The 26,078-nt window shown below is 36.0% G+C and overlaps 1 protein-coding gene across 14 annotated transcripts in view; it reads right to left on the reverse strand.

Moving 5' to 3' along the window:
- tcf4 (transcription factor 4) overlaps positions 1–26,078 on the reverse strand; it is a 209,463-nt gene that overhangs the window by 42,131 nt on the left and 141,254 nt on the right. For all 14 annotated transcript variants that reach the window (XR_015936079.1, XM_088630366.1, XM_088630359.1 and 11 more), the window contains 3 exons: positions 3,674–3,779; positions 1,495–1,628; positions 353–485 (listed from right to left, as the gene is read on the reverse strand). Coding sequence is in view for 13 of the 14 variants with exons in the window: in XM_088630366.1 (XP_088486492.1) it covers positions 353–485; positions 1,495–1,628; positions 3,674–3,779 (373 nt within the window). In the remaining variant the exon portion in view is untranslated. The remainder of the gene's footprint in view (positions 1–352; positions 486–1,494; positions 1,629–3,673; positions 3,780–26,078) is intronic.

Genomic DNA, 26,078 nt, shown 5'->3' on the forward strand with positions numbered 1-26,078 from the left:
CAAACTAAGGGACTGAACAGCGTAATTAATTTTAATTGAGTTACAATACATACAAAACATAATAACAATACAACAAAACAGAGAGGAAACACAATACTGTTAAAAAAAGCCTTTGCTGAACAAAACAAGGGAAACGATCAAAAATGTTAAAGATGTCTCTGATGCATGTATGTGCCTGTCTGTCTCAGAGGAAGATGTAACTCTCTGATGTGAACCAATGACTGAAAATTTGCCAATGTGAAATAGGTTTTAAAAGCTTAGATATTGGAATTAGTGACTAATTCAAAGAGTGAACAGTCTGCATATTGACACTACAGAGCAACTACGGGTGCTTTCAATAAGGCCAACTCACCCATAATGGTGTCTGTTCCATTTGTGGGCGGCGTACAGGAGGTGGCGCTGTAATGATTTCCTCCGCTGCGATGAAAACTAGACATTGGAGGAAGACTGGAATTGATGTCTGCTGAGGAGTGTGATGGGTAACTCTGTGGAGAAAAAAAAAAGCAGCTTAAAGCACAAGCTACCTACAACAAAATGTGTGCTGGAGATTCACACTGCGCATAAGTCTTCATTGATTTTGCTCATTTCAGGCCAGGCCATGTAAGATGAAAGTGACATCTATTGGTGTGCAGTTTTCACCCCTTTCCACTGGGCCAACATGGTGAAAGCTGTATAAAGCCTGACAGAAAAGTCATCACTGACTAGAGGAGCAATGTTCCCTAACATCACTGCCATCCTCCATGCACCAGGAAAGCTGCAGACAATGCTATTTTGCCAAAAGACACCTGGCCAAGCCCATATCTATGATGCTGCCCTGGAAAGTGTATTGCACTGCTTGAGGACTTCGGAACCTTGGTTACAGTTTTTTAAAAACATTACATGTGACAGGACCTGAATGAGACACTAGAAACTATTCTTTTACGTTTTTAAAGTGCACATGCTAGTGTGTGTTAATAATGAGATAAATGGCAACACTTAACTATCTACATTATCAAATGATACCTGTTATTTTTTGTAAGTTTCTTTTTGTTTCAGTTCTGTATTTTGTGTGTGGTGTGGTATAGCATTCTATGAACTGTTCATAAAGTGTATTTTATTATTTATATGTTATTACTACTTTGCTATTGGCACACATAATTTGCCTCAAGAAAAGAATACCGAAATTAGTGGTGAAATGCATTTACAGGATGTCTAATTTCATAAGTACTACACACTAGAGAACAGTAATTATTAAAGAAAGCCTTTATGTTTGCAAAGCCTTAAAACCTTTCTTGTTAAACTTACAACTTGTCGTTAAAAAAAAAAACACACACTACCATATTTTACATAAACAAATTCAAACCTGATAACACTACTGGGTCTTCAAATCACCTGAATAAAAATGTGTTTAATTATTGTTGTTCTTATAGCATGGGGAAATAGTCCAGATAAGTTTTAAATGCTCAGATAATATATTTAGAACTATGCACTGCAGATGAAAGGTATATAACTTACAAGTCTGTCGTGTGGATGCAGACCACAGTAGCCGCTGGTCTGAGGGCCATGTGATGAGTTTCCCAGCATTCCACTGTAGCCAGGCTGGTTCATTCCACTGGAGGAACTCCATGGATCAGTACTGTGGTGACCATCTGATCATAGATCGGAAGAACAACATTCAAATACTACACACACCACTTCACCTCTGAGATACATTTCTAACTGTGTCACCTTTGGAAACTTTTTTTTCCCCCATTATCCTTAGTAGTGGCCATCTGTAAAGTTGAGTGCCGGGTCAATATCACAGCAAATGTTTCAATCAAAGAATTCGCAACAAATATCTTAACTACGCAGAGCTCTCAGGCCAACTGCTGCATGAATATTTAAAAGACCCCTTATTCTCCTGTTTAAGAGTAAGCTGATCACTTACTCTTGAAAATGAAAAATACATGGATGGAAGTCTTTATTAATATCTTGTTATTTGATCCAAAAACGATCAGAGATTGCCTATAGTCCCACATTGTTCCAAATTCAAGGCCAATTCATGCCAAGAAGATAGAGGCTTCAGCAGAAAGAGTCTCCCTTGTCTCATCACGTTACGATGCAGCTCAGTGTGTGCTCAGAAGCAGCTTGCTCAATTAACACCAGCCTGTTTGGTCTCCAAGACTCTTCATGGTGTGGATATAATCCTGACTTCATTTCGTTATGTGCCTTTTTAAACTGTTAAAATGATAATGTACATGCAAAGGGGGATGTCAATTAACAATGTAACTTCATCAGAGAATATTTTTTCCTCTTCCAGAAAGCTATGTCTATAAGATTAATTTATACTGTCCATTTTCCCACAGAGGTGTGCACAATGAGATCATCCTGGAAGAAGTAACAACACTGCATGGTCAGAGCAACAGTAACATACTACACAAAACTCATCCCTGTTTGGATTTGGCAAAGAAACCTGCATGTTATTGAGTTAATAATTAAGTTCTTAACAAATGCTTTGAACAGGTGCATGCAGAAACCCATGTCTTTCACTAAGGTTAAGAGTTGCACATAATTATATTTATTTAATCTTTATATGAATTTTATTGATTTTCATTTTCTGGAACCCTTCTTAAAAGGTTCCAGTGAACGAATTATAATTTCTAACATTTCTAAGATTTTATCTGCAAGGACATTTATTTTTTTAAATTTTGACTAAACATCATTTTTGTAAATACTGTGGTCTGGATGAAACCAATACTGTTTTGGATGAAACAGTAGTTTAAGCCCTAAAATGCCACACTCATCTGATTCAAAATATATCATATTCAAAGTAGCTGCTGACAGATTTTACATAATAACAAAACATCACACAACACATTTATCATGATATTAATTGTAGAGAACAAATACCACTTCTGTTGGGCACTTTACTGTACTTGATCATGCTTAATGCTTTTGTTGCAGTTCCTATGTTTCCTTGTCTATGTAACTGTATATATACTGACAGAACTACAGAACTATATATATTTATATTTCTTTGAAACTGTAAAATGACAGTCTGAAGTACATTAAAAGGAATGAAATCTCATCCTTGGTTAGCATTTAGAATTTAAAGATATAAAGAAAAGTAAAAATACATAAACTGTCTTCTAGATAATGTTGATACAGTTAACAGACAGTAAAATAAAATAAAATAAAATAAAATAAAAGATATTGTGAGTGTGTGAGATGTTTGCAGATTCCTGATTCTGCTAAGACTGTGCAATCCCCTTTCCACGACTGAAATATTTCACATGTACTTAGCCTTCCCTCAAGGAGACACAATGGTGAGTGGTAAATGGGATTCTGTTCTAAAGACAAAGTCAGGCCAAGAATTATTAAAACACAGAGATGGTAAAACTCTCTAGGTAGACATTTTCATGGCGGGAAAAGAAAAAAAAACATCCGTTAAAAAAAAAAGTTTTCTTTTTGACCACCAAATTACAGAGAGAACTGAGAAAATAAACACAATAACCTTGATCCTACTGATTTGTCTCTGGTTGAGTCTTTGACACTGTAAATTAGCCACCTGCTGTGAGATTGATTTGATTTTTCACTGTCCCACAGAAAGACACAGACTGGTATTTCTGTGCCTCTCTTCAGCACAGGCCTCGGAAGGCAGGGCTCAGCGTGAGCATTGTGCTTCAGGAGACTCCTGACACCACAGCTGCTGTACCTGGCATGAAGAAAGTGCCGGGGAAGCTGCTGCTGGGTGGCTTGGAGGAGGGATACCCTGGTGAGTCCCGGTTATAGTCGGCAGTGCTTGCAGATGGGGCGTACACCTGAGAAACACACAAGAAATGACAACGGTGAGCAAAGCATCATGAGCTCATACAAGCAAAAGAAGCCACTGCACACTGTGTGTTGATGAAAACCTGTCATGAAGCAGTTACTGTACACGTTTCCACAATAAACACTAGAGCTGAGTTTTACACACAGCGTTTTTGTGTGCTAATTGAGTTTTTGCGGGAAACATTTTTTCTCCTGTTTTAACGAAACACACAAAACCCCTTGGTCACCGCATTCATACATTACAATCCTTGGGGTTTTTTTAGGGAGATATTTAATTTTTGGGAGTTTATCAAGGTCGGCAGCAACAAGAGTCTGCAAAGTAAAATATACTTTAATGAATTAAGACAGCAGTTTCTGAACCTCATCTTTACATAAGCTGGTTAACATCTCCCATGACACACATATCATTTACATCCTGCTGAACAACAGACATGTTACATCCCAATTGTGAAAGAAAAAGCAAAAAAAAAATACTTTGATAGCTACAGCAGGCAGAAAGCAGGACTCAAATAAAGTTTGAGAGCCAATTTGGACAACAGACTTTGAGTGTCTTTAATGTGTAAGATAATTGTGTTGGGAATTAATCCACTGGAACACAGGAAACAGGACTGCGTTCTGAAAACATGTGCTGTCGGGTCAGCTGTTTGACATATCACACCACAAACAAGAGCTTTGTGAAATGGACAGCTAATAGTTCCACTGGTGGGAGCCACTGAATCCTGATCACCTTGTCAGGTGAACATGTTGTCCTAATACTGCTCTTGTGCAATATAAATTCCAATTATGGCTTCCATGCATTTACAGACAAATGTGTTTTTCTAAAGCATAATGGGAAAAGGTGCACATTAGTGACTGTCACATATATAAATATAAATGGGACAGCACTTTTTTCACGGAAGTGACTATAGAATTCCAAAAATAACTTCTTCTTACAAAATGACTTCACATGCCAGGTGTTCTGAAGGCTTCTAAAGACTATAAAATCATGCATGTCACGGATCCAATATTCTATCTGAGGGCTCTTGAAGAGACATGAATCTTAAGATGACATTTAAATAGGGAAACAGGACGGATTTCTCATATCCTTGCACAGGGAGTTTCGCAGAGCAGGGTGCAAATGTTCAATAACATCTTCCAGCTAGGAAGGCAACAAAAAATGGCTGTATGACATGACTACTGTATATCTGAATGTTTCAAGGAGGGATTGTGAGACTTTTAAAAACAGAAGAACAATAAATTAAATGGATTTAATATCAAGGTACCTCTCACACATTTCATTCACAATGAAATCATATGTAAATATATCACGCTCTGTCCTTCTTTAAGATGTAAGGATTTTAAGTCTCACGTGTATTTGCACAGACATCCTGCTTATAGCAGCCACTTCACTCTTATGAGACACTTTTAAGTTTTATGACTGTCGTAAAAAGGGACATATCCAGAAAAGGAAAGGTCCTTTTCTTTTGTGCACTGTTTCCTGGCCTTGACAGAATATAAAGGGAAAATATGTAAAAACAGCACACGAAAGCAATTCTTACATCTCAGCAGTTATAATAAGAAATCAGTCAACAGCTATGAGGTCCATGTAACCCTGATTAGTTTCCTCCGCTGAACCTGGTGACAGACCTAATGCACTTGCCAAAACCACAGATAATGTAAATAAATGGATAAGCCTTACAAAAATGAAGCCAAATCACAGAACTCTTTAACCCTGAATAGTCAGAGATACATTACAGTGTTACTTAACAAGACTCTGCCTTCAGAATGTAAAGCCTATGTCTGTAGCATTACCTCACATACTGTAGTGTTATGTCCCACAGCTTTCTAACATGACATTCATCAGGAGCTTTAGCAAATGAACAAATTCATCCTTTTTTACTTTTTAAGAAAGGCTTTTTCCCTATTCAAAATCGACAGGATCTCCATAAAAACAAGGTATGGCAACAGATTAACCACAACACAACCACAGTCGAAAAAACTAAGGAGATTATGGAAACCTTCCCAGGCCCAGTCTGGACAGTCGTTCTGTGATTCTGCTGAACGAAGAGTGACACTTGTGTGACCGTGCTGTGTCTGCACTGTGGAAGACCATATTTTCCCATGAAGCACCTTGCACAAGCAGCAGAACACAAACAAGGCAAATTCCAATGCCTGTAAATACCATTATCCACAGGCTGCAGGGGATACATTAGTAATCTTTTCCTCTTTTTCCACTGGAGAGAACATAATGCTGGAAAAAGACTTATTTAAATGTCACAAACTAGTCTAAAACCAAAACCACATTCTACTGGTTAGTGCTTTATAAATACACACACTTGTGTCAGTATAAAAAACTAATAAACAGCTCTGCCTATAGTTAGTTTGTGTATATTTTTTAGATTTTCCTTTTAAACTTGATTTTTCTTACAGAATTCCATAGAAGATCATTAGGTAGTGATCACGGAGTACTACTGGAGGAATGCATGCATACTCTTTTCTTCATAGCCACAGTAGAGAAAATATGTGTTCTGTGCTTTGTGTAGAATGATACAAACCCAGGTTCCCTTGAAAGCAGAAAAGCCATGTCAGTAAAAGCTTATTTTCACTGTTTGCCTCTGTAAAGAGGACAAATACACACGTGCTAATTCAAAGACATGGTCGCCACTCTCTGTTTAAAAGGCTAAATCGCAGCACAACTGCTTTTGTCTTATTTTAAACAAAAATCTTAAAACAGAATCCTGGGAAAGGCGCTTGGATCAGAAGCATCCAGGTACGCTCAGCTGCACCTTGTGCTGCAAAAAAAAAATCTGAAAAAAAAACTAGAATGGGGAAGCGGGAGAAGATATTCCTGCACTGGTTGTTAGACGAGCTATCTGTTATTACTTCCACACAAGTAAGATCCTGAGAACATCTGGCATGGCCCCCCTCAACCCCTCTCACGCTTCTCTTCACCTTCCTGTGTCAAAACAAACCTTCTCCTCATGGGTGGTTAACTGTATCAGGACCTGTGATAGCATGGCAGACAGACCTAAGGCAAAGCCTGTCAAAGTGTGCTCAGCTAGCTTGGTGGCAACAGGATCCTGGAGCTGCTACTCTATTGTCTTCCACAGAAAGTGACTGAAGGTAGGCCCATTGTTTTTCACCCTCGATAGACGCGTTATCCCAAAGACCTGTGCATCCTTACACTCTCTTTTCAAAAATCAGTTCTTTATTCCCAGCGTTACAATACCAGCCTATTTTGTTGTTTTTTTTTTTAAACAGCAAACTCTTAAATGAAAGCAAAAATGTGGACAGTGTAGGAAACCAGCTGTGTGTGTACTGTAAATATCTCTGGGCTGTAGGGCTGTATCCGAGTCTCTCCGATTTCTTCATGAAGTCCTAACCAGAATCCTCCTTGCTTATGAACAGAACCTGATTTCTGGGCAGAACGGTCTGTGATGCTTTAAGTGACATTGCTAAAGTGGAAATCATTTAACACTCAAAATTCCCTGCATCAGGATACGGAAAAAAAAATAACAAAGGAAGAGCTGGAATGGAACTTAGGGAATGGATATTTGTCCCTGTAAAACCACAGATGACATGTGAAAAACGTATTACGCATGCACTAAAACAAATACAGTGCAGAACGTCACGTGTCATTGACTGGTTCGTCTTTGTAACGCCAATTTCCTAAGCTCCCGAATACCGAAAATCTCTAAATACTGTTGGGAACTGCCATGTATCATGGATACTTGATTTTTTAAAACCTGCTGATATAAAAATACACTTAACAGCACCAAAACTCTTGGGTGTACAAATTTCCAGAAAAAAAAACAGCACATACATTTCCCTAAAATAATAATTTTAATACTTTTATGGATTTATGCAATTAATTGTTTTGAATGGAGGGTCCAATATGGTTCTCAATATACCACTCAAATGTAAAGAAAGAAACGTTAAACATTGTTGGGGATAGCACTTCATTATTGATGCCTTGCTGTTCTATAGTCACTGGACCGTAAGGTTTATACTCAATACCCTGCAATGGAAGCAGCTCTGAAAACGTGACAGTGTGCCTCTACCAGCATGCTGCACCTGTGCAGATACACAGCAGTAGAATGACAGATGCTAATGCAGAGCAGATTGCTGTTCTAACCAGGGCTAATTTTACTCTAGCTGAAAAGGCTCAGCCAAAACCACCAAGACCGTCTGAAATAGAGCTGTGGGATTGTGTGAATGAAAGCACTGAGGAAAAGTCATTATAAAGATGACATCACACAAGGTTAGGCAAAGTCTATCTTTGTCAGTCGAAAATATTTCTGGTGTGTGTGGTTTTCTTTTATATCTATTTTCTTCAAAAAGGAGAAGATGGGACATTTTAGTCCATCTTACAGTTATCTGACCGTATTGACACAAAAACTGTCTTTTTCTTACGTTTCAGATCACTGGTAAGCTACACGTCAAAGTTCCAGCATACCACTGGGAAGAAAATGACAAGGCTGTGCATCCTGGTAACGATGCATGGAAGCTTGGACACCTTTTTGTTGGAAATGTGAATATCAGCGGACCACATCTCAAAGAAACCGTCTTCTAACAACTGGCAGAGTACTTTGACCAAATTTTGCTCAGGCTTCCCTGCCTTCAATTTAAAAAAAAAAATTAAAAAGAAAAAAAAAATCTCTCTTCCCTTCACTCCCCCCCAAGCCTCTCTCTTCTTTTCTATGTTGTTCATCCAGGAAACTCATTATAAAATCCATACAACTTTGTATTGTTTCAAGTTTAGCTGCAGCAGATTCTCATAAGGTTAATTGAGAACCTTAATGCTGAGCACATGTTTTCCTTGTTTTTTAAGTGGTCGTGGGGGTTGGACAACTGGAGAAACGCGATGCAGCTCCCACACCATATTATCCGATTCCTCCTGAGGAGGGGAGAGAGAAAGCAAGAACGTTGGGAGAGAGAGGGAGAAATCCGGAAGGAAATCCCACCCACCTCACCCCGGACTTTATTCTATCAACCTGCAATTGCAATAATCCGATCCAGATGCCAAGTCCTTCCAGAGCTTTCTCACAGGACAGACATGCAAGCGGCCTGGGGCCTGGCGTTGCCATCAAATAGTAATTGATTCCACATGAGTCAAAGGAGAGTGAGAGAGAGAGAGAGAGGAAAAAGCACAAGCAACCCCCCTCCCCACACATACACACACATAAGCAGCCTTTCCCCAAGAGAGGTATGAGATTGCAAGCCCTGCTGTGCTGCTAAGTGTATGGTGCACCATGAAAAACAAGTGTACATAACTACAGTAACCACCTGTGTCTGTGACAGCCTGCAGCCCCCTGTCTATTGCTGAGGCACCACAGAGAGACAGAAAAGGGCAAAGGTGAGGTTCATAAGAGGCAGGTCTACACTGCATTCAGTCTGCGTACAGGTGTCTTGATAGCACAAAAGGAGACGTTTGTACGAAAATGATCAAGAGTTGACCTGCAAAGTCTCCCTAGAATAGTGTACAAGAAAGGCTGATGAATCCTCTGCAAGTGAATTGCGAACCTTCTTAGTTTTTTTTTTACGCTGCATTCATGTGGCTGTTAAAAATGCAATTAAGCAGAAACTATAAAAGGGCTAAAGGTCTTGCGTGGTCAAGAAGGCAGGCTTAAATGGAAATACATGCGCAGCTACACAGCAGTATTTGGAGGAAAACGGATAAGAGGAAAAACCCAAGAGTAAGAAAGGTAGGTGGGTAGGCGATTCAGTACGGCATGTTCTGCTAAACTACCAAACAAACAAGATTGGTCAAATGCACATCTCACTTTTGCATACTTTTGTTTATGTTGTTATCAACTGCTTGACATAAATTTTCCTAGAACCTTTAACACTCTTTTCCGTCACCAAATTAAATCAAAACGGACTCACCTTAGTTTTCAGTGTATTCTTATAGTTCAATATGCCCAACAGGAATGTTTAAAAATACACTAAGAACGATAAATTGTTTTTAGTGAGGCACATCTGTGCCAACTGCTCTAATTAATTAATGTTTTTATTTGTGGAATGCTTAAATTTTTTAAAATAAGCTCAAATAGAAAGAAAAATATATAAGCAAAGCAAGGCACTCCTGAGAGGGAATGACTTTAACTAAAAAAATAAATGAAGAATTCAGGCAATGCCTATATTTATGTTCTTGATTATGGGGGAAAAAAGCTTCTACATGAATCTGAGCTAAAACCATAAAAGGATAAGAAAAGAGTCCCTGACATCTGTTTTTTCCTGAATAATAAAAGTGTGAAATTTAGAAAACTGATCTGTACCATTAGTGAGACCTCAGAGAACTTTCTCAAACAGTTGAGTAATTATCAAAACTAATTTAAATAAATACAGGCTGTGAGAACAACCCTCTAATCTCACAGAAGACCACCCTATTTTTCACTCGTAAATGTGTTCACCTTTTCCATTGAAGCCACCAGTTCAATCCACCTGTCTGTTATGTTAATATGTAAAGTAGTTATCTATTTTGCCTGTTTCCCAAATAAACTACCACTGAGTCAATCTGCTCACTGTTAACACTTACAGAACAGCTTCCTCCTTGAAGCTCTGAAAAAGAACTGCAGGGCTTTTGACAAGTAATCTGGTTCACCCCTAAATGTGTTTCTACCACAGCACTTAATGATGGCTCCACAACCTCCAGTTCAATGAATCTCATTTTCATCTTCATTATTGACCTGCAGCTGGAACCTGATATTGATAATGATGAATTCCTATTCATTGCACGTGTACATTCAAATTCTATACTTGGTAAGCTTTCTTTGTAAAATGATAAAGTATTTTCCAGTATGTTGTGTAATCCTCAGAAAGCAACAGCTGTGGTTGTTGCATTTGTAGGCGTACCAACTCCAGTGTTAGTGTCACATGCCCCTGCATTCAGGTTAGATATTTCATAAGAAAAGGACAGTGATAGTTTTAAAAGGGAAAACGAATGAGAGAATAAACCTGATATAACTGATTTAATCAAGTTCACCCATGATATGAAACTCACAGATATTATGTATGTGTAATTTAGTTATTCATTAATGTAATGACCACCATAACATATGGTTTTGTGATAACATTTTAGGAATAGGGGTTGTGCAGTCCAACTTGGAAAACATCTAATAACAATAAATTTCAAAGCTGGAGCAAATTCAACAATACGTTAAATGATTCAATACTTCACATTTCCAAAAGGGACTTTTATTCTCAAATTATTTTCATTTTTTTTAATCCTTCAGCTACGAAGGGAAAAACGTTGAGAGCACTGGAACGAACAGTGACATAAAACGTGCTGTCAGACAATCCACACAATATATACAGAATCGCTGCAAAATTGAGTTGAAACCAAAGTTAATCATATAAATGAATCATTGCAAAGACAAGTATCTTCTCTAAGCTTCAGAAATAAAGACATTTTCCCCTGTAAAATAACATCAATAACCACCATTTCCAAAATACTATTTAAATTCACTTAATATACCTCCTGGAAACCTTGAAATATTACTTTAAATGCATTCTATGCCTGTTCACGTGTCAAATCAATCAGGAGCTGGAGATAGAATTGGGGATTCTACAATGTACCGTTTGCATGTCTTTATAGCCAAACCAGCAAGAGGCCTAGAGGGTGGAATGCAATTCATACTGCACATGTAAAAACTTTCAAAGCTGTAGTTTTAGTCTGACAAAGGGGCATGAAGTGGGACATGGGACAGCATCACCAGAGGAATGGACTATGTCTCCGACAGGCGTGGCTATTTTATCTACCTTCCTACGTATTCTTTCCCCATGTACAGAAACTCTCTTTTTCTTACAAAAAGGTTGATTCTTTATGTCACTGAGACAGGCAGGTCGACTTTTACCAGTGAGACAATGCAATCGTCATGTTAGATTGTACTGTTCGGACATTTGATCTCAACAGTCCCTGATATTTTGAGGGTCAGCAACCTTACTACTTTAATACTGCAATAAACAGGAAAGGAAATATCCTTTATAATTTCAACAGTATACATTTTATTATATATATACTCAAATATAAAAATGTCTTTGTAATTTTACCCATTCGGAAAGATGACTACTATTGTACTGTACATATGGAGTACGTATATAAACAAAATATTTGGACATTTGCTTCAAAAATTAATCTCTGGGAAAAAATGTCTTTGAGCTATGGACCTTTTGATAAGGCTGCCATCTCTTTTGTGAAGCTTCTTTGTTTTCACAAGTAAAATGTCAGTAGCGAGGCTTGATGCTCTGTTTAAAGAATTCCCACTGAACAAAAGGAAACAGGGCAACAAAAATTGGTGATGTTCATCTGCAACAAAAACACCGAGGAGCAAAACTGTTTGCTTTTTATGTCAGCACAGTTGTCAGTACCTATTAATAAATCTATCTGCTAAATCTACCCTTATTCACGTGGGACACAGCAAGTTAAAGTAAAATAAATTGTCTTTAATTAAATGGAATTGTTGTCTTCCTCTTGCTATCATCCCCAATTATTACATCCTAATCAGCTCTGTGGGGACTAGTTTTGGGGGGTGGGGGGGGTGGACAGAAAAACACGTTTGCTGTTAATAGTTTTAACTTCAGCAAACGTGACAGCGTTCCCTTTCAAAGCTCATGAATAGCAAGGGTCTGACTAGTGAGATTCAGAATGGAAAACGCTTTCATTTTTCATGGGGTGCACAACAATAACTCTCTCAAGGCAGACCTCTTCTTGACGGTGAAAACACTTCCAAATAAAACAATATATATATATCACGGTCCATTGTGATAAACACAATATGTTGGAGTTTCAATATAAGATGAAAATGTAACTCTCCTTACCAATATAAGAGTGAGAGGTCATTCTGTGTTTAACAAGCGCATCAGAATTTTTCAACCAAGCATGTTATGAACTATATACTACAATCACACTACATGTGTGTATTTTTAAGTGTTTTTTTATTTAAAAAAACGATTTAAGTGTGCTCATAAAGGACATCTGATAAACAAAAACCAAACCAAACGGAACATTTGTATTTTGCGCACAACATTTCTTACTGTATCAAAGAATCACGTGAGCATCTTGCTCTCAAGACTAATAAAGGAAAAATGCATCAAAGCTCACATTAAAAAATAGTTTGCAGTCCCCTTGCCCTACTAGCAAATACATAACATATGCTGTCAAGCTATTATCTTGAGGCACCATAAATAAAAGTTCTTCTTCTGCTTGTCCAACTGTTAGCTCTATTTTGCTTTGAAGGTAAAGTGATCTTAGTAATTCACAGAGTAACCCTTGGACTATCTCTATGAAACTCCAGAGGTCTTGACATCACAGTTTGAAAACCTGGACACTTAAATGACACGGCTTGAGCAAGCACACACAAATCTCCGTTCGTCTTGTGAATGCAAATCTCACTTGTTTCCCTCTAAGTCAGTAATAGCTGCCTAGATGACGGCAGCACTACTCAGCTCAAAGCAAATAGCCATTCATTCCACACAAACTCTTCAGTGGAATGAAGGGGTTTTGCACTGCTGTTGTGGGGATTAAAAAGCTATTTGGACATTTAGCATCTTAATAACTTGAAACCTTGATAGATTGTGAACGGCCCTGGAAAATGCTAAGTTGATTAGGCCACGCAAAATCCACCTTTGGACCACATGCTGGGAAACTCTAGTGCAATAAATATTTAAAAGTGAAAAAGCTAAACTGACAATGGCCAGACTATATGTAATCAGAATTTTTACACAAGGAAATGGCTTTGCGCCAAAACATTAAAGATCAATATAAAATGGACGCAGGACTAAAGATTTTTGAATCAGTCCAATCAGTTCTTGATAGTTCATGCTGAATGGTCTTGCCTTTTTAAAAATGTTAAGCCATAAATGTAGATTTTTTTTTCTAAATGCATTTGCAATACTATACAATTATAATTGCAAGAACGTTTGGGCCTGTGGTGAAGAACAAGCTAATGACAAACAGGAGGACTTAGTAAGATATAAAAATAAACCTAACACTATGTCAGTTTACTAATCAACAGCTCAATTAAATCCATCATATACAGTATGTAACAAGTAACAGGGCAAAAATGTCCATTTCGAACGAAAGAAATATGTTAGTTGCTGACAAATTTAAAATAAAAATATCACTTAGACCCATCCCTTGTTTTCTCTTTATCTCAGTATGAATAAATCAAACATCTAACAAGAAAATTATTATCTGCATTTCTTTATACCTTTGAAGAATGCACAGATCATCACAGATGTATGATCTGGACATTGCTGCTGTACTTTTTTATTTTAGTTTCCACTAATTGTCATGGTATATGCACACTTGCAGGCCCCTAAATGTTTGTATACAACGAATACACAAGTATCACAATATATAAAGAGTAAGAGTAAGTAAATATGGTACAAACACAGAAAAGGATGTATATGCACACAGAAGGAAATGATTACTATGGTATAACTGCAATTTTTTTTATAAAGAATATTTTCCTAAAATAAATGCAATCCATCTGTGTAGGTTACAATGAAAACATTTAAACATGGTGTAAAGATTGAATATTTTTATCTTGGCCACTTCTATAATTTTTTGTATGAAAACTTTTTGGGATTTACATATTTTAGCCCACTAATGTATCGAATTTGCACATAGCTTAAACAATTTTGTTTAAAATGGAAACCAAGTTACTTACATAATCACCACACAGTTTTTGCAGTTAAAGACATTTAATATTGCACTGTTTTTTGTATTACCGGTGTCTCCTGTTCTACAAAACAATGCAAAATACAATATATTTACATTTACACACCCGAGGACTAGGAAAAACAACCACAATGCCATCTTCTCTCAAAAGGCTTCTCTGCTTTTTTTCATGACCACATTTATTTTTTAAAATCTAGTTTTTCTACAGCAAAAAAATTACAGAACAAAATAACTAGAAAGCGGTAAACATTTTACTCTAGCTTACCTGTCAATGTGTATCATGTAACTACCAGCCTCTTTCTATAGTAAATAAGACACTGATGCAGAAACAAACGCTTGGTTGTTATTAATGAAAGAAGCATTTTGAGGCGTGTGTGGTGCTGTTTAGATTTGAGGTGGCTTTGAAATTCCGCCTACATACTGTAAGGAAAAGGGGAAAAAAACCTCACAGCCTTACATTCAGGCCGACTCCTCAAAAAGCAACCAATTTTAGCTTGTTTACACTGCTGGTTCCAAATGAATTCAAGATGGTGGCTAGGAAAAGCAGTTCATGCCAAGGGGATTTGATCAAAGAGATTCTATTCAGCAATTTTCAGTTTTTAATTGACCACTAATTAGATAAAATTAACCCAAGAAAGGTTTGCCTCATTGCTAAGTAATGCAGGGAAAAGAACGGTCACACAGACGGACCACTGTTTACAGGCAGAGAGCTCTCTTACAGGCCCGAGCGGAACACTCTTTACCTGGGAACCAGGTTAATTAAGCAGTATGATCACTGCAGAGATGGTTGGTTGTTTTGCTATGACAGGTTTATTGGATGTCCCTGCAGTGTTTAATCATAGCTGAGCTAGCCTGGTGTTGAGTGCATGGCTAGAAGGTCTGGGTTACAGATGGTGTATGCTAGGCTCAGTTTAAGAAATCCTTACAAATATAAATGCAGTCTTCCTTTTTTACTGGTGCAATGTCAGGTAGGCAAAAGCTTCCTCTCATTTTAGGAATATCAGAGCCTGTTGCAGAGAACAATCTGCACACACCACCACTCAGGAGCAACCAATCCACTGGGTTTTTACTAACGCCTGGTTAGGGTCTTCAAAATACTATTACAGTACCTTTCACAATAAAAACAATCTGCAAACAGCCAAGCCACACTTCTTCCAAACGTTTTGAACACATTCAAAGGCTCCATCTTATCCTGCTACACCACTTCATTTGTTCATTTAATTTGCAGTACTCCTGCAGACTGACTAAAGGATAAAGAAATGAGCTAAACTGCACAGCTTTCTTAAGGAAAATGGATTCAGGCTAAAATCAAATTTTCTTTCAAAAATCTGTATATTACAAATATTCCTGTTGTTCAGCACACGGTGCCCCCTTGTGGATTGAGACTGTAAACAGTTTCTACTGTACCACTTACTTTTCAGCATATTGTATTTTTTGCACATAAAGAAAAGGATTAACGTGCTTGCGTATTTTTATATGCAGAGCTCTTAACCAGTTTGCTGTATTACAGAGGTAGACTGATGTCTATCATCATGGCTGGTGCCATATGCTTGTCTTCCACAGAACAGATACAAAGACAACCTTCCAAACACTGTCACTGACCAGTGTGTCCATTCTCTGTCCTAGAGGGAAGACAACCTGATTTCTTGAGTAAGTAATTAACTATCAAGATCCATTTACAATAACATTACCTGTCCATCTAGGACTCGAAGGGAATGCCTATTATGCTCATTACCTTGACCTCATTCACTTTTTAGAAGTCAGGTCTCTAGAGATGAAAAATTAACCATGTATTGCTGCTTTAAATATAAATACTTCAACTTAATTGGAAGAACATGCAAAATTAATGTACTTTTGTAGTATCTCTCATGGTTCACAAGAAAAATTGTATTACCTGAATAAAAATTAATATAAAATCCTCATTGATCACTTCTATGGACAAAAAATAATGACATAATATGACTATGAATTTAATGTTGTAAACTTCTTTACCTAAACTAGAACGTTCTGTTTTTATTTTATCATTTTATTTATTCTGTTCTGTTCCTCATATTTAATACATTTTTGCTTTACACATATTAGAAAACTAGAAGTAAATACTAAGAATATAAATACACTTTTCAGATGATCAATTCAATATTTGAACTCTGTATTGACTCTGTAGCAAGTTGTCAATGAAATGAATGAAGAAATAAGGAGCTGATAGTATAGACAAGTTTATTACAGATATACTGAAGGTCAGCTGCCAAATTTCAGCTCCTAGCACTGCACTGCATCTTGGATAGTTCTGTAGTAAGCAAAAAGTAAGGAAACAAGTGTTTTTCTAAAAAAAAAGGTTGATATTCTATAAACCAAACACTTTCATCTCTATGAATCCTGACAATCATATATACCCTGCATTGCTTATGGGGTGGAGAGTTTCAATTTCCATGACTGGTAATCTAAAAACCAACCCTATTTAACAATCTCCCACGAGGTGGAACCTCCATCTCATTTCATTTCAGGAATAAGAGTCAAGGAAGTTCCTTTCTTTAAGTAAATATTAATAAAATTTACAATCGACCTCTAAGCAGACAGTGAAAACAGGAAATAGCTTTCAATATTCCAAACTGCAGTTATGGAAGACATCTATACAGGCATGGCAGTTAATAAGATCATTCTCTGAGGCAGAAATGGAAACCAACACTATCAGGTGGCTATCTGAAGCTAGAGGTACTCTCACCCAAATCTCTGGTGCATTTGGTCCCACTGGGTACCTGTGTAAAAAAACAGACTACCCACCCACTTCATGTAGTTCCCCCCGAAAAAACAAACACACAAAAACATTAGTATTTTCTGCTCACTACACTACATTTAATTTTGTTATTAAAGTTATTTTTCTAGAGTGTGTAGTTTGTTCTAAAGCCTTAGCATACATTACTGATGTGCATAGCAAACTGCTGTTCATTAGTACAGGTTTAACTAATATAAAATAAAAGGTAGACTGCACTACAAACAGTGCTACAGGTTACAGATCTTTACAAGGGGCTTTTTATTATTTGCAAATCCTTTCAAGGTATGGAGTTTTGGCAGCTGACCACAGCATTTTCTTTTCCTAATGTTATTTAATTACCACCATATGTCAAGTTCTGCCAAAGCTTATTACCATTCACTCTTTTTCCACAATGCTGCTCCATCAAGATGCTTTAAGTACACAGACAAATCCACTTTCCATGCTTAACCTTATAATTTATTGAAAACACCTTTAAAGGAAACAAAATAATCAAAAAATATGAAAATACTTGACTAACACACAAAACTTCTACACACTGCCACAAGAGAGTTATTTTACCTAACCTAGAACTATGGTTTAAAATGAATCTCTGGAGTCTAGTATGTAGAAAAGAATTACTTGAAGCTTGTCATACGAACGCTTAGCATGCTTGCACAATATATTTAGAAAGGATTTCAAAGAATAACAAGCTAGAAGGGACAGTTTCTTTTGGTCTACTATTTTAAAATCTTAAAATGATGAACATGTTGAGAACAACATTTGTCAATAATATACTTCTCGGGATGTAACAGTATTTTTGTAAGGTATGGCCAAGTTGTACGAATATGCTTATTAAATGAAATTATTAAAAAAAACAACTTTGCATAAACTCCACACATTTAACAGGACTTTTAATCCATAAAAATTACTTTGCTCTTGGTTGAAAAGTGCTCACCAGTGCACAGGCTTTCTGAGTTTTCACTGATTAAATTTATTCGCTCCACATCCAAATAGACTTTGAGAAAACACATTAAAATTCCATTATTTTAGTAGGTAAGACAATTAAGACCAAATTTTCATTTTCAGTGATGACCTGGAGATCCATTTACACAGCAGGGCGTTTACTGGAGCAATATGACAGAAGTACTGTGCTCAAGGGTACAACAGCAGTGTTCCTTGGCATTCAAACTCACAGCTCTTTGGTCCAGGGTTCTTAACCACTACTGCTTGCTGCTACATTAAATCGTCATTAGTGATCTAATAACAAACTTACACATTATTTGGTAACTCAATGCCATAAGAATTTTCATTCAGCAACAAGTCAGGAATAATTATTTATCATATGTATGCAATGTGACTTATTTATGATTTATGCAGGATGCAGTAAAAATAGCATAATACATTTTTTAACCAGCCATGTTAGTATGCTCATAAATTGAAGGATTTTAACTAACAAACCATCAGATGCATTATAAAACACAAGAAGAAAATTATAGGCAAACAAGAGTGAAACCAGTACACAGAAAGGGTTTTTTTATAACACATTTCAGTATACTTTTTGCATATGTAAAACACACACAAGATACAGCAACAGCCCATATGACACAAAGAATTTTAAGAAATAAGTAAAACCTTCTTGGGAAATGTTAGCTTTTTAAAACGGCAATTGTATACACCTCCCCTTTCCCCTATGCTTAAAGAAGCCAAATGTTTAATAAGAACACTTAAGAACAGAATATAAACATATAAACCAAAGATGACTTCTTGCTACAAATTCAAAATATCCTTAAAGTTTTTGTTTTTCTAATTCTACATGTCATATTCATATTGTATTTTCATTTAAAATTAAAAAAAAAAACATTCAGAGAGAAAAGTGCAAAAAAAAAAATGCTGTTCATAGAAGTACACCACAGCTAACAGCAGACTCAGGCCCTCCCTTGGCCTACTCTACTCTATGCATCAGTCCATGTAGAAAATAAAGAAATGAATGAATAGCAACCACATCCGGCAAAGAAAGTATCATCTAGCAAAGAAAGTAACATCCGTGTTTTTTCAAAGCTGGAAACGGAGCCAGGAACAAAAGGAATTTAAGAAAGAATTATATTTTATTTAAGTCGCTATCAGGAATTCAGGTGCTCAAGGGTGAAAGAAGCAATTTTACATTGCCAAAAAGCCACTCAAAAAAAGCTCTCTAATGAAATCTCCCAAACTGATCTGTTCTACACTCTCCAACTGCCCTTTTCCACCTTTTTACTTCCCCTTAAAGCTTAGTATGTTATTTTTAGATCATATACTGTATACCGTTATTCAAGTAAAAAGTTAGAATAGGAGTAAATACATCTACAGTATCAAACAAATCTGCCACAGAGTTCAACCATTCACATCAAAAATGACCTCGTACTGTATAGTGTTATTGGAACCTTGTTCACTTCTATCTCAAGGTAAGAACTTGCAGAGTGTTGGGGCAGTTCTGTCCAGTGGGGTGAGGTAACAGCTTGTACTGCACAGATTCTATCCTGTATTCTCTGCACTGACAGGATTTTAGATACTGACACACCCAGGCACAAATTTAGTAAACCTCATCTGGCATTTGTGCAAAGTGCTGTAAATCTATGCTGTAGCCAGAGTCCAGAATAGAAAATGTGCCAAATCAATTTTTAAGGATTACTCAAAGATAGAGAAAATCTGGAAAGGTTTAAACAGAGCTCCTCCGGGCCTCTGGAAATTTAACCTAGGGAAAGAAAAAAATATTGGAGGGGTGGGGGGGGGGGGGTGTTGCAGGGAGATATTTTCATACGAGAGGGGGTTATAGACAAGCGGGAAAAATAGAACTTCACATTTTTGTGATTTTTTTAAAAAAAGGAAATGTGGTGAGACTTTAAAGACATTAAATGGAAAAAAAGAACACACTAAATAGTTTTTGCAATGGGGGAGTTTGCCAATTGGCATTGTGACAGCCGATTAATTGCCACCATAAATAATCAATTGATAGAGTAATTAAGAGTAATCTCCAAGTTTCAGAAAGCAGAAATATTTTACACCAATATTAGCAGTCAGTTCATACAGTGCAGACCGAATCCAAGGGAGGGGTGGGCTGGGAACGGATTCACAATTGAATCCCTCCCCACCCACAAATACAATGCACAGCACCACATCTGTGCGCCAGTACCTTATATTGAAATGGATTCATTCAGGAGAACCTTTCTTTTGGCAGGACTTAATGAAGAGACCACCCTCTTTTTTGTGTGTGGTAATTCAACGCTGACCTGACTCTCCACTAGAAAAAACAGCCGATTACCCTGTGCTGTCCAGGAGTGAATGGACCTTTCAGTGTCAAAAACGGGGGAGAAAAAAAAACGAAAACAAGAAGACATACAAATTCACATTGAAACACGAAAGGAAGATGGAACTATAGAAAAAATAATTTAATTCATGTTATACAAAACCCCCCAGATGAACTAAGGAAATTACATACAACAAAAAGATATGTTTCGCCTATTGTTTCTTATAGGATATGTCCAACACTTCTTGAAATGTTTTGTTTGTGAAACTGAAGTACTGATTCATTACTTTTCATTTGGATGGACATCATTGCTTAGTAAATTGTAAAAAAGACTGTGTGCATATATATAAACTTAATTAGAATTAAGATAAAGACCTCCTGGGTATACAGTATAACGCCAACCTGATTACATCTGAAGGACTGGTTTAATAACGAACATATGGATCAACCTTCACTTCAGACTACCAAATCAGGCTTGCATTATTTAGCACAGATTGCAATAATATAGCCGCAAAGATCAAAGACTTGATTTCTTCAGCGATTTTAGCTTCAGCTTTTTCTTGCTTCTATTTCTGTACTGTTAAAAAATAACAATACTCTTTTCAGCAGTTTATAAATACATAAGAAATGCAAAAAGTACTAAGGCTGTGTAACACCCTCACTTTAAAATATAGCACTTTCTGTGTCATGTGCAAAAGTTTCCTGTCTTTACACAGATATGAGCACAAACAAAAGCCATTTGTCTTACAGATTACGTCCGGTCATTCCCTGTTTTGTATTTTATACTAACACAAACTGCAAAAGCTGACCTATTTCTTTTTTGCAGTACACAGCAAACTCTTTGTGCAAGAGACCTATCTCTACTATTCTTTTCTGTGCTGTATTAGGATAGCATTGAATTGTCTAAGGAATAGCCAGGAACTTACAGCATAAGACATTCTAGGGAAAATTGTGGCATACAGCTTTGCTTGCAGTTTTGTTGCCCCTAATGATCTTCAGGTCTTCCATAACACTACAGCTCTGTGCCACAAACTGACTGAAAAAGACTTCAGTGGTGCAATGGTGACTAAGAAAGCCATTAATACTTTATACAAAAAAAACCAAAAATTGTTAAGTTAATACAGCTCAAACGACTTTTATATAAAAGTTATCTCCAATAATTTTAGATATCAATGACACACGTTGATGAGTAAATCTCTCAACTCTGCTATCTATCACTTGTCTCATAAAGATATAAGACAATTTTTCACGCGTTGGTTTCCATTTATTGTTATGCTAACGACTGTATCTACACAAACATAAACTTTCTTCAGGCTTGTGTAATGATCACCTAAAATCACTTCTCTGCACCTTGCTCTTCAAGGTAACCTAAAGGTAGGGCCATGGAGATTTTGACACTTGTACGAATAACAGTTCACACGGTGAATACCAATTTGAAACATGTGCAAATAACATATTGAGTACATAACAGATTTTTTTAAATGAAAAAAAAACAGTCTTTTAATTGACTTCAGATTTTTCAAAAAGACGCGCTTTTCTTATAATTTCCCCAGTGATTTTGAAATACTTCCACCACAGAACATGAAGTCTCATTCAGTTGTGCTGCAGTATAAAAACACTGCAGGAGAAGACGAGCAAAAGCGAGCAATCTGAAGCCCGAATAAAACATCAAGTCAGTTTGAACATTTTGATCTGGAGGACATTTACATAAAGCCAAATTCCCAATCAAATACCTAAAAGAAAACTGTAAAGCACATCTCTATCCTCTTTTTTGGCCTTGTATTCAATTCATTAAATGTGACTTGTGTACCATGTTATCTGACAGATCAGGTACTGTAGCTTTATATATATATGTGCTGAAAACATATCCAATTCAAGTTGTTTGTGCAGATTTCTTATTCATTAATAAGTAACAACATCAAGGGAGGGGGCTGCCACTGAAAAATGAATTAAAAAAACACTTGTAAAATATTCCTTACAAAATGCGAGCAAGGAAGCGCTACACGGACATGCAAGATAGCATGGAACGAGCTTTCTTATTTTCTCCACTCAATGCCACTGACCATGAATCTGTTCTTTGTTCGATAATGAGGTAGGACAGAGTTCAATAAGAGCAAGTGTGTCGTGTCTGAAGCTCTGCTGAAATGCAAATCTCACAATAACTGTCACTGTCCACACATTTGTGGTAAGGCCAACTGTTTTATTTTAAATCATGTTTTTTTTTGGGGGGGTAGGCCCCTGAACATTTAGAATTGGCATTGTTGAAGGCCATAAACGGACTGTGTTTTGGGGTGTAGAGTTACACTCTCTTCTCAGAGCAGGTTACATTTCCCACGGCTTTGTACGAAAATTGAGTTATTGCAAGAAGGCCTACAAAGGCCAAACACCCCATCCCGCACGTCTGAAACATCAATAGGAAGAGCGCTCACCCCACTCCTTGCATCACTCTTTTGGCAATTGAAAGAAAATGTCTGCACACATTCGGCAAGACACAGATACAGTGAACCTTTTGATATCTCTATTACGGTATGCACACATGACAAATGAACCAATTAATATAAGAAAAAAAGCTTTCTGTAATCAAGTGGTGAGTATTGCACTATCAATGAGTGTGCTATTCAAGTAATCACTTGCATGCTGTAAAATAGTTTTGCAACCTATTGCCTGCATTGACTCTACATTTAAGTGACCATTTCTAAAGTAGATACATCTAGACACTATACTTTGATTTATGATCTCTATAGTTAATCTTATACTTTACCAAAGCAATTGTTTAGATGTAGCCATTACAAACAATGAACAGTTCTCTCCATTTCTGTAAGTTATGATCACGTAGAAAACTTTAACATGACATACCTATGATGACATGAGAAGTATATAATTATATAATTAATGAGTTTCTCAAAATGACAAAATGTTTAATGATGAAATCTGTTTTAGCATTCATCTTTACGCAAGGTGACTTACACAAAATAATCACCATTTGTACACTGATTTATTACTATTTATGTAGGTAACTATAACTCTGCAATGCAATAAACAGAAATAATAAAGCTAGTGTTACACCATAACCTACTGAAATAAGAAATATTTTAGATTCTTAGGTTGTAGAAAGAGCTTTATTGTGGGGTTAAAAATAATTTTATCTAATTATTTTCAAAGCACTGAACAGAATTTTCTAGCACAGTTTTTTTCAATAAATTGACTACATCTCATATTATTCATACCATTAAAAAACATGCTTATTTTTCAGACTCTTACTGCTTGTTTCACTGTATCATTTGTTTTCTCAAATTAAGCTGAGAACACATTTTTAAATTGTTTTGAATTAATATCCTTTACCAGAAAAATCACTCATCATGACAGAGAGGACATGAGGACATACATGCAGGTAGACAGGAAATTTACTTGCGAATTCCTATGGCTCTGCAGCAATTTGATACATTTAATTTTTTAAATAGTTGTTTAAACTGTCTTTTAACCATGTGTACTTTGGCTATAAAAACATTTGCTTTCAGAGCAGATGAATATGTTTTATTATATTATCTGTTTTAATTTTTTTCTCTTTGTGTCTATTTCATTGTTCCAGTTGTTTTTAAAAACTCCAAATGATTGTAAAGAACGGCCGTTTCAAATAAAATCATCAACTTTAAAAGCATCAATAAAACAGAACAAAAGTCCTCAGCTGGATTGAAATAAAATAGTTTGAATGTTGAACAAAAAAATTAATGGTCAGTATACAGTACACCAGAAAATAATAAAATCTATTAACCAAACTCTTTGAGATATCATCTGTTTTTCTAGCTTTTAAATCTAGCAAGATCTTTTAAAAATAAAATCTGTTAAATATCTGCTTTACATTCTATTTAATTTATTCTATTCAGCCGATATTAAAGTTATGATAAATCACTGATTTTCTAATGTGTGTAAAAAGGCTATATCATTAGGAAATTAGCATACTATAATACACTTCATTAACAGCACAACACATTCTTTAGGTTAAAATACGGTTTTAATAAAATAATTCCTTGTGTTTGTATCAAAAGTAACCTTACTTCAATTAAGAAGAAAACCAAGGTGTTTAGGAACACACTAGTACTATGAATAAATTAACTATATACACCCCCAAAGATCTTCCTTCATAAATGCACTTTACTTCCACTTTGAATTATTCAGGTCTATTTTTTATTAAGTTAGGCATATGAAATGTATATTTTAGGATAGGTACTTTGAGCACAGCTAAAACTACTATATTTCATATAGCACCAGCAAATTCTTATAAATTGTTTGGATTGTTTAGATGACTCATCACATAATTATTTGAAAGTAAATGACCTTATAATTTCAGTCTTATAAAGTTCTATTATATATAAATGAAATACAGCATAACTGTGCATCAAAAAATAAAGAATCGCTTTATACTAATGAATAACAAAGGCACATATATAAAAGTAAACTCTCAAACATTACACAGGGAGTAAATTAGAGTTATGCTTCAATAAGGAAAATATTAAACAGCCGTGCACTTAAAAAAACAATGCAGAAGGAAATGAAAGATAAATAATTACAAATAAAAATAAAATAATTAGACATCTATTTTAGCCTGTATATTTATAGTGAACAAATCTGTTAATGTTTAAAAAAAATTTAAAAATAAGAGAAATGCAGTATATAACAGAGCTGTAATGAAGTCAACAATAACTAGATTATTATTACACTACCCTCCTGCAGGTTATGAAATTTAAGGAATAGCAAAGGCTATAAAAATCCAGTAAGCTCTTCTAATTCATATAATTAAATGGCATTCTGTTTAGCTCACAAATATTAGCCTAAAAGGTTACAATAAATGTTAACAATCGATGAATAATTCACATGAAATATTAAGTTCCATGGTAAAAAATAAATGAATTTAGCACACATACAGATCTTGTGTTTCATTTCATGATGTGAACCCCATTGATTATTTTGATGATAAGGCACATTCATGCTGCTGTATCACATTTTTTTGCCAGATACTGAAAGAAAGGTGGCTACATCCATTAAATGATACATTTTTATTAATTCTCTGAAAACTTTGTTTTTTTACTTTCCTAGTGAACCAGAGTTTGCAGCAGCTATTTCTTAAATTGCTTAGGAAGAATTTAATGTGTGAATATAATCCAAGACAAACCTATACACAGTCAAGAGTGATGTAGGGTTCTTCTTTGTTTTTAAAGTGCAACTGTAAATTCCAAATTCATTTTTTGAAAAGTTCGGAAACGGCAATATTGTGATTCAGTCATTTTTCTCACCGTAACTCCTGCAATATTAAACTAATGCCTCTGCATAAGACCACTGAATGGACAGCAAGGTTTAAAATTAGGTTGTGAAAAAGCTTTTGTTTTTCTTCTCCCCCTCTCTTTTGTTGATTCATTAAGCAGAAATGCTCCCTAAGCTCCCTCCTCCTTCAGACCAGAATAAAGCCTAGTCTATTTTTAATTTACTCAGTAAAGAGAACAGGAAGATAGCCGTCCGAGCCACTGCCTACTTAACCCGAAGCTAAGAAAGAGAAAAAAAAAAAGAGGGGAGAAGCAAATGTTTTTAGGTGGGGG

The sequence above is a fragment of the Lepisosteus platostomus genome, chromosome 4, assembly GCF_059453375.1.
Source record: "Lepisosteus platostomus isolate fLepPlt1 chromosome 4, fLepPlt1.hap1, whole genome shotgun sequence".
NCBI classification, from domain to species: domain Eukaryota; kingdom Metazoa; phylum Chordata; class Actinopteri; order Semionotiformes; family Lepisosteidae; genus Lepisosteus; species Lepisosteus platostomus.